We start from the raw sequence: 9356 nt of genomic DNA, 5'->3' as shown, positions 1-9356 counted from the left end.
TGAAACAAGTTATATGAATTGTTGAATGTGAAATTGATGATGTGCCCTGTAAACTTTCATTCAATCCACAATAAAAACCTTAAATTAAAAAAAAAAAAAATTAGATGCATACAGAAGATGCATTAGACTTATGAAATAAATACAATTCTTCACAGCTGGGTAATCTCATAATTCACTCCTTGTTTTTCTCTTTTTTGTTTGTTTTTCAGAACCGAATGGAGGAAAGCAAAGCCCTCTTTAGGACAATTATCACATACCCCTGGTTCCAGAACTCCTCGGTAATTCTGTTCTTAAACAAGAAAGATCTTCTAGAGGAGAAAATTATGTATTCCCACCTAGTTGACTACTTTCCAGAATATGATGGTAAGTCAGCACCCTTAGGAGCAGCTTGTTGTTAGATAGGGGTACATTTGGCCTCCCAGTATGGATACAAGAGCAGACTAGAGTGCAGTGGGTTCCCTGTGAATTGGATCCAGTTCAGCAACACCATCAGGATTGCCTTTGCTCTCAGAAGCCTACATGTCGTGACTGATGAGTTACCAACTGTTGTTGGCTGTGTCCTTTACTGACACAAAACATTTCATTTCCTGATAAAGCTGAAAGAGAAAAGGAAAAGCAGTTCTAATAGTTTATGAAATAGCCATATCAGGGGAAGAAACAAACCAGTAACCTGGACCAAGTAAACATCAGTGATTGCTTCTCTCATATTTCCCTTTTATGTGTTTACTTTCTGGCTCTGTCTCAGGGAGAAAACACAGTTTTGTGGTCAAGAGCCCATGCTCGAAGTCTTATCTACCTAGGTTCCAATCTCATTTCTGACACATTCTCTCTGTAGCTCATAATCAAGGCACATAACTTCTCTGGAGCAAACTCACAGGATTGTTTTGTAGACGATAGTAGATAACCTAGCATGTGTGATGTTTCATATGTTGCTTGATACATAGTGAATATTCAGGAAATATTACTTTTGGGTGTGTTTCATGGCCTCATGAAGTTCCATCATGCTTTTGAGTAGTGCTCATCCTTTGAGTTCTTCTTGCAGCACTTTAAATCTTCAGCACCTGTTTCAGTATTTAGAAGGCTTTGTGTTTTGTTTACTGGGTTCTTATCAATAGATCTTGTTTCTCCAACTAAAAACTCTGATATATTGAAGAATTGGACACAAAACCCATTCTGTGACTAATACTTGTTTGATTGGTAATAAAATGCATCCACACTCTGTAAGTGCTTAGAAAAAATTAAGCCACAACCACTGTCCTTTAAGAGCTTAGGTTATAGGATAAACACATGCGTTACCCTTCCAGCGTCCACCCCCCACCCTCCTGACACTCACACACACACGCCATTAAGTCAGTTCTGAGTCACAGCAACCCTATATGACAAAGAATTGGCCCATAGGGTGCAACGCTACAGGGTGAGCATTGGTACTGGTAACCACAGGTTGGCAGTTCAGACTCAAAAGTTGCTCTCAGAAATTTCTAGACAGGGTCGCTATGAGTCTGAACTGACTCAGTAACACTCAACAACAACAAATCTTTACAGGAGCAGATTGCTGGGTTCTTCCTCCTGCAGAGTAGCTGGTGGGTTCAAACCACCAACCTTTCAGTGGGCAGCCACGCAGTTAACCTTTGTGCTACCAGGACACCTTGAGTCTAAGGTTGGTGAACTAAGGACAAGCAGGCCTGTTTTACAAATAAAGTTTTATAGGAACATAGCCACGCCTACTCTTTTACACACTGCCCATGGTTTTCTGACTCTTTTCACACTGATGAGAGACCATGTGGCTAGCAAAGTCAGTTCTGACTCATAGCAACCTTGTACAGGGTTTCCAAGAAGTGGTTGGTGAGTTTGAACCGCCGACCTTGTGGTTCAAACTAAACTTGCAGTCCAGTGCTTTATCTCACTCTGGCTTAAAGAGCAGAGTGGCTTAAGGATACATGCTGCCCCTCCCGAGCTTGTGTCACCCTAGATAACTTGACCTTCTGCACTTTTTTTTTCTGAATCACAAAGGATTAGGAACCTTGCCGAGGACCTGCCTCGACTCGGATGGTTGGTTCACGAGGTAGGGATATCTGGCTGCGGTCGAAATATAGAAAGACACACCAAGACACAATGAGAGAGACAAAGAGACACCCCAAACCAGAGTGGATGCGGGACTGGCAGCAGGCAGATCCTGCATTGCAAATATCTCAGCCATGAGGGTCATAAGATCCTGAATAGTAAACATCTTAGCTAAGCAGGCAGTATGCACCCCGGGCTGGTCGCAATGCTGGACTGAGCACCCTGCATGCCGTAACGCATGCCTTGCCAGCCATAGTCCCCCCCTGGATTCGGTCTGCACCTCCATTTTATTTAGGGGAGGAACTTTACACAAAGCTGGGAGGGGCTAAGACAAGGTATAGCTAACAATCTTACTTTTCCAGACATTCAAGCAACTTTATATCTTCTTTCGCAGGTTCGAATCTCAGGCCAGCAACTCAGTTTCTCAAGCCTGATTAACATACCTTTTAGCACCTAGCCTCAAATGGGGGAAGATGAAGAGGATTGGGAGGAGTCCCATTGAGTCGCCTGCCCAGCCCAGCTTCTCAGGAAGCGAGATGCCTGGGTGAATGGGGCTGCACCTGAAAACACTTTAGGGAGGGTGTCCTTTTGTCCTTAGAACAAAGACCCAGGAAGACACCCATTTACCTTGAGTGAATTCTCTGAGGAAAACTTTGCCTTTAGAATTTTACAGTCTCGGCTTTAGGAGATTTTTACATTTATCTGTGGATATCAAGGGCTCATGTATGAAATTAATAATAAACATGACTGAATAATCAGATGAAAAACAGTTTACTAGGTGGCTAGAGTTTGTTCCTCAGAGCCTGCAGTCTGCAACACTTGGGCCCACAGGGCCTCGAACTCCTGACCGGGTCTGCACAGTCTGCAACAGAACCTGAGTGCCACAAGTAGTTTGCAATCCACTGATAACCTAAAGGTTGGTGGGTTGAACCCACTCTGCAACTCCACAAAAGAAAAAGCCTGGCCATCTACTTCTTGTAAAAGGAGTGTTCTTAGTTGCCATCAGTTCCAACTCCTGGCAAGTCCATGCGGTCAGAGTAGAAGTATGTATGCTCCCTGGGGTTTTCAAGGAGGTAACCCTTCAGAAGAATATAGCCAGAAACACCCTATGGAGCTGTTATGGTGCAGAACTTATGGAGTTGCCATGTGTTGGAGCCCAAGTTAACACCAGCTGATACCAACAACGACAGAGAATTAAGTGACAGCATAGACATGAATGTAATGCACTTAGCATGGTACAGTGACCATACCCCCATCAAAAATGGCATAGAGAGAAGCAGCAATTTTCTCACATTCGTGTATATATGGGAGGGAGGTGGGAATGTTGCCAAAAATGTTCCCAGACCCAAAAAACAACCTACCTAATCATATCACATAACACACACAAGCTAAATTAACTCTGACATATAGTGTCCATGGACAGGTCAGCTCTATGGCCCTCATGATGCTGAGTGTAGTTCCCTCGGAAGGAGCTTGGTGACTCCATTCTGGCTGTTTGGGTGTACACCGTCTCTTTAACAGCTGGCTGCAAAACTAGTGCTGAATGCTGGTTTCACTTTTCACATTTTTCCCCCTCCCTGTAGAAGTGAAAATCCTCTTTCAGTTACCAAAAGCTAGTATTAACGTAGATCTTTCATAAAAAGTGAAGTGGCATAAAGTGCACTTTTGAAAAATGAGAGATATCTGCACTTGATGCATAAAAGCGTGCAAACTCCAAAGCACCTCCAATGAAAAGTTTGTGGGACACAGCAAAAGAGCAGACAGTTTTTTAAAATTACATTGTCAATGTGTGGCACCCAGGATGCATAGAAATTCAGTAATGATGTCATATTGTTAAAGACTCCCTTTAAAAAAGAATGCATTTTTAAAATCTAAGATTAAATTTGGCCTCATAGCTTTCTAGAATGCAAACACATTAGGGACTTAGGCTGACTTATGGTTTCATCTCACGTACATTTGATACAGTGCTGACTCATACTAGGAGAGTCATGTATGTTTAAGAACTGATGGTTGGTGAATTGAAAATAGAAGCGCAGAGGGATGAAGTCAGGTGTGAGTGATAGTAACTAAGTACCCCAAATACTCATCAGTCTCCAAGTATATTTTCCTTTGTGCTTTACTGTTTTCTAAACAGCAAATAATGGTCTCTCCCCAAGTGTTTTGTCTTCTCTTTTGAGTTTGCCACTCGTCTGAAGTCAACTCACCAGTGCCTTTTACTGTATTTTCTCAGGGTCTCTGAGGAAACGATGTAAGAAATGAACACATGGAGTTGACTTACTTGTTCACAACAAAATGTATACTTAATTTCTTTAAGTATGCTGCCACTTGTACAGTCTAGATGAGCACATAGCATCTGCTTAAGTCCCCAACACACAGACTTGTGCCTCATGTGCCTTGGAGGAGAGACTTCTTTTAATGTTTCTCAGAATTTGGTGAGAACCACACATAACCTCCCCCTTGTAGACCAGCACGCTTTCATAACATGGTTGCATAAGAGAGGGCACTAAGTGGATGCAGCATGGTCCACCCCACCAAGCTTAAACACCACCAGACATACCCACAGTACATGTTGGTTGATTCTTCTGCAGTAAACAATGATTTTTCTTTGACGAATATTTGGAGTACTGATTTTTCTTTCTCTCTGAAACATCTTCCTCATGTCTCCTCTGTCCCATCATTTCTCCAGAATACCCATCACTATAAACGCTTTCCTTCCAACATGTGCCCACGGTAAATGTTGTAGAATTTGAAAAGAACTTTTGTTTTTTAACCTGTTAGTCTCGCCCAATATGCACATAATACACACAGGAAAGTTGGCCACAAAGAAAGAAGAAAAGACACTGGTTTTGTTATTCACAAAGCAAATCCAACTGTCACGTCAAGAAACTCAAAGCCCTTGTAAGAGGAACTAAGGCTGAAAAAAAATCTAGGCCCACTTGCAGAGATGTTTTTATAATAAACATGTTTATAGTATTACAAATTTCACACTTCCATATTTCTGCACTTACACGGTCTTAATCATAATGAATGCCATTTCTGTATTTTTTCTTCTGGAAAGGAAATTGCTCTTTCCACATGGACTTGAATTGCAAAATTGTTCAGAGAGGCTTTGGCATTTTCTTCCTGTTTGCTGCTTATAATGATTTCTTTGTAGTTTATGTTTACTTAAATAACCTAATTCATCCTTAAAAGCATAACACAATCCAAGAGCTATTCAATGAACTTGGGTCTAGTTGTTATATTTTTTAAAGTAAAAAAAAAAAAAAAAAGACCTTTCTTTCCCAAATAGGATATGTATAAAATCATGTAACAGTATACTTTTCTCTTACAGAAATGAGAGGCTCTAACAAACTCTTCGGGTTTAAGTCTTTTTATTTTTAATTACTGCTATAATTTTATAATTTTTAATTACTGCTATAAAAATAGTCCTGGTGTGGTGCTGTAGTGTCAGCACTGGGCTGTGAACCACAAGGTCAGCTGTTCAAACCCACCAGCTGTTCCTTGGAAACCTTATTACAGGTTTACTATAAGTCAGAGCAGACTCAATGGCATTTAACAACAGTTAAATTAGTCAGCTAACAATGGTGTTGTTGTTAAGTGCTGTTGAATTGGTTCCAACTCATAGCAACCCTGCATAGGGTTTCCGAAGAGCAACTGGTGAGTTTGAACCACTAACCTTGTGGTTAGCAGTCCAGTGCTTCTTCTACAGCACCACACCAGGACTCCCAGCTAACAATTTGTTGTTTTTAAGTGCCTTCAAGTCAGTTCTGACTCATAGAAACCTTGTGTAAGGTTTCCAAGGAGTGGCTGTTGAACTTGAACCGCCAACTTTGTGGTTCGAACTGATCTAGCAGTCCAACGCATTAGCCCACAGCGGCACACCAATAGTACAGCTGGACATTGCTAAATAATTACACATCGTTAATTGTGGCACTTTATCTTTCAATATGATGCTAACCTTTTTTCTTCTTCTTCTTTTGGCCATCCTTAATCACCAGCACAAATTTCAATTCTGGGTACTTAAGTTTGGAAACATTCCTTTTAATTACTTAACTTTCAATAATTTGTTTTCATGACTTTCTCCACCCAACTTGTGGCAATGTTGGAGATAAATAGGCTCATATGAATAGTTCATACTATGCAGTGAAGTTGATTTGGAAGATTTTTAAAGTTGGCAATGTGATGTTCACAGTGTATCTTGTTAGCAATGATGGCCAGGCCCTCCATAGTTCTCAAAGATCTACTTACCCCCAGCCAGTGCTGGTGGTTGTAGGCCATCAAGTCAGTTGTAACTCATAGCTAGCTACCCTGTATAGTGTTTCCTAGACTATAAATCTTTACAGGAGAAGAAAGGCCCATCTTCCTTCCACAGAGTCGCTGGTGCACTCAAACTACTGACCTTGTGGTTAACAGACCAATACTATTGGGGCACCTGCTCCCAGCTAGTAGAAAATGAGAGTTTTGATTGAAGAGACCTCACCGAAGTTGTGGATCCTAAAAGGAGTTAGAACTAACTTGAAACAAAGAGAGAAATGCAGATATACTAGAGGGCTTCAAAACGTTAGTAGAAAAATCAAACTGAAAGGTAATGGGATTTTTCTCTGAATTTTTTGATGCCCCCTCGTGTAGTGCCACAAAGACTGATACAAGGTAGGTGCTCAGTCCTTGATGCATGACAGGGTTGTTATTCCTGTCAAGCAATACATTTTAAATTAATATCTTAAAGGATCAATTAAATAATCACTTAATTGATTTTGGTAAATATATTGCATTCCTTTTTCAAAGCATCAAGGACAGAGCTTGGCACATAAAAGGTGTGAATTTCACATCAGAGAATATAAAATGGTCCATGATGAAGGGTGTTTTAGAAGGAAGGCTGACAGGGCAACCTAAAGCAGCCATGTTTGTGTTAATAAGGTAGTTGACATCAGCATAGTTAACTCAATCCAATAGACACAAAATACCACAGCCTTACTGAAGAGCCAGCCTGGATTCCCTGTCACCCAAAGAACCAGAGCTAACCTTAGGTGGCCTATAAGTCATCTCCTCTCTTTTTATATCTGCTCATTTTGTGGATGGATGGGTGGATGGATGGATGGATGGGGGAGGGAGGGTTGACAAACGGATGAATGGATGTGCAGAAAATGACAAAGAGGAGAGAGAGTACAGATAGAAAATGATTATAACAGATCATTTACAATGCAGATGTAATTTTTTTTTTCTTTTCATTTGCATGTAGTTTAATGAAACTCTGGCAGAGTTTATTCAATGTGAGAGAGGTAATGTCCTGAAGCCTAAACTATTTATTATTTGGCTCTTTACAGAAGCAGTTTGCAAACCCTTGGCCTAGAGTAATACTTTTTTGTTGTTGTTGTTGTTATTGTTGTTGTTGTTAAGTACCATGGAGTCGGTTCCGACTCATAGTGACCCTGTACAGAGTTTCCGAGGCTGTAAATCTTTATGGGAGCAAAATGCTTCATCTTTCTCCCGTGGAACAGTTGGTAGTTTCGAACTGCTGACCTTGCGGTTCATAGCCCGATTCATAACCACTACGTTACCAGAGCTCCTTAGGTGCTGTCAATTCCGTTTCAGTTCATAGTGACCCATACACAACAGAATGAAGCATGCCTGCGCCTGTGCCATCCTCACAATTGTTATTAAATTGGAGTCCATTGTTGCTGCCACTGTGTCAGTCCATCTCATTGGTCATCTTCCTCTTTGGCACTGATCCTCCATTTTACCAGGCATGATGTCTTTCTCCAGGGACAGATCCCTCCTCACATGTTCAAAGGACAACAGATGGAAGTCTCCCCATACTTGCTTCAAAGAATTACTCTGGATGTACTTCTTCCCAAGACAAATTTATTTGTTCTTCTGTAGATGTAATTTTAATGTGCAGTCATACAATTAATATTTTTTTAGGGACTGATGTAGGAATTAAGTAAGCTGATCAACTAACTGACTGTTCCTCTCTGTCCTTGGCCAACAGGACCCCAGAGAGATGCCCAGGCAGCTCGAGAATTCATCCTGAAGATGTTCGTAGACCTGAACCCAGACAGTGACAAAATAATCTACTCCCACTTCACGTGCGCCACCGACACCGAGAATATCCGCTTTGTCTTTGCTGCTGTCAAGGACACCATTCTCCAGTTGAATCTGAAGGAGTATAATCTGGTCTAACCGTGCCTCCTAGACACCCGCCCTTCCCTTCCCCGGTGGGCTATTGAAGATATACAAGAGGGACTGTATTTCTGTGGAAAACAATTTGCATAATACTAATTTATTGCTGTCCTGGTCTCTGTGTGAGTGTGTCCACAGAGTTTGTAGTAAATATTATGATTTTATTTAAACTATTCAGAGATGAAACAGAGGATGCTGAAGTACAGTCCCAGCACATTTCCTCTCTCCCTTTTTTTTTAGGCAAAACATTGTGACTCGATGTATTTTAAATTCTCGGTCATGCACTCACAGAGATAAAAGTTGGTTTTTTTTCTCTCTCTCTCTCTCTCTTTCTCTTTTTCTGTCTCTCTTTCATTTGTCTTTTCTATTGAGCAAAAGGAAGCTGATCTTTTCCTTTGTCCTAACATCCCTCCCTCCTGATTTTCCCCAGGTTACAAGGGTCATTATTCTAGTTCCATTCTTAGTCAGCTGTTTTCCTCTTGAATGATACAGTCAACACAATGTCATTCAATTTCAGCCATCAGACATCTGCTTAATTTAACAGTTTGCAGTTTTTGCTGAAGGATTATACGTATTAATGCTATGGTTTTCAATGTATTGCTCTGGACATAGATGTAGACATTTAAAAATATTGTCTTGTCTCACTTTGGAATAGGACAGTGGATGCACACCTTAATAGTTAGTTATCATTTCTTTTGAATCTTAAACTTCAACCAAGCCATAACTTGGTTTCTCAGAGAAATTATACAGAAATCAGTAAGGCAGCAGAAGCAAAGATACACAGAAAGAATCCTTTTAAAATTTTATGTGCCATTGTCCTTCCTCCGTCCCTTGCTTCTTTTTCATCTTTCCACCCTCTCTTTAAATTGCAGATGCCAAAAAGTTTGCCAACAGACACTACATTGTCCCCAGTTAGCAAGTTATCTCTTTTTTATTTTTTAATTTTTTTCAGTTCAAACTTTTCCTTTTTGTTTTGTTTTGTTTCAGTGTTTGGGCCACAATTTAAAAATACTTTTTATTACAGATCTGTTTCCAAAACTGGCTTTTTATTAAAAATAATAATTTTAAAAAATGATTAAGTTAAAAATGAAATGTAAGAGAGAAAGACTGTGAAG

At 40.4% G+C, this 9356-nt stretch overlaps 1 protein-coding gene across 1 annotated transcript in view; it reads left to right on the top strand.

Annotated features, from left to right (window-relative positions):
- GNAQ (guanine nucleotide binding protein (G protein), q polypeptide) overlaps nucleotides 1-8567 on the top strand; it is a 427529-nt gene extending 418962 nt beyond the window's left edge. The window contains exons 6-7 of the mRNA XM_006834931.1: nucleotides 210-363; nucleotides 8051-8567. Of these exons, the coding sequence (XP_006834994.1) occupies nucleotides 210-363; nucleotides 8051-8241 (345 nt within the window). The 3' untranslated portion in view covers nucleotides 8242-8567. The remainder of the gene's footprint in view (nucleotides 1-209; nucleotides 364-8050) is intronic.
- The last annotated feature ends 789 nt before the right edge of the window (nucleotides 8568-9356 follow it).

The sequence above is a fragment of the Chrysochloris asiatica genome, unplaced genomic scaffold (genome assembly GCF_000296735.1).
Source record: "Chrysochloris asiatica unplaced genomic scaffold, ChrAsi1.0 scaffold00014, whole genome shotgun sequence".
NCBI classification, from domain to species: domain Eukaryota; kingdom Metazoa; phylum Chordata; class Mammalia; order Afrosoricida; family Chrysochloridae; genus Chrysochloris; species Chrysochloris asiatica.
This window is presented reverse-complemented; position numbering and strand designations above follow the sequence as displayed.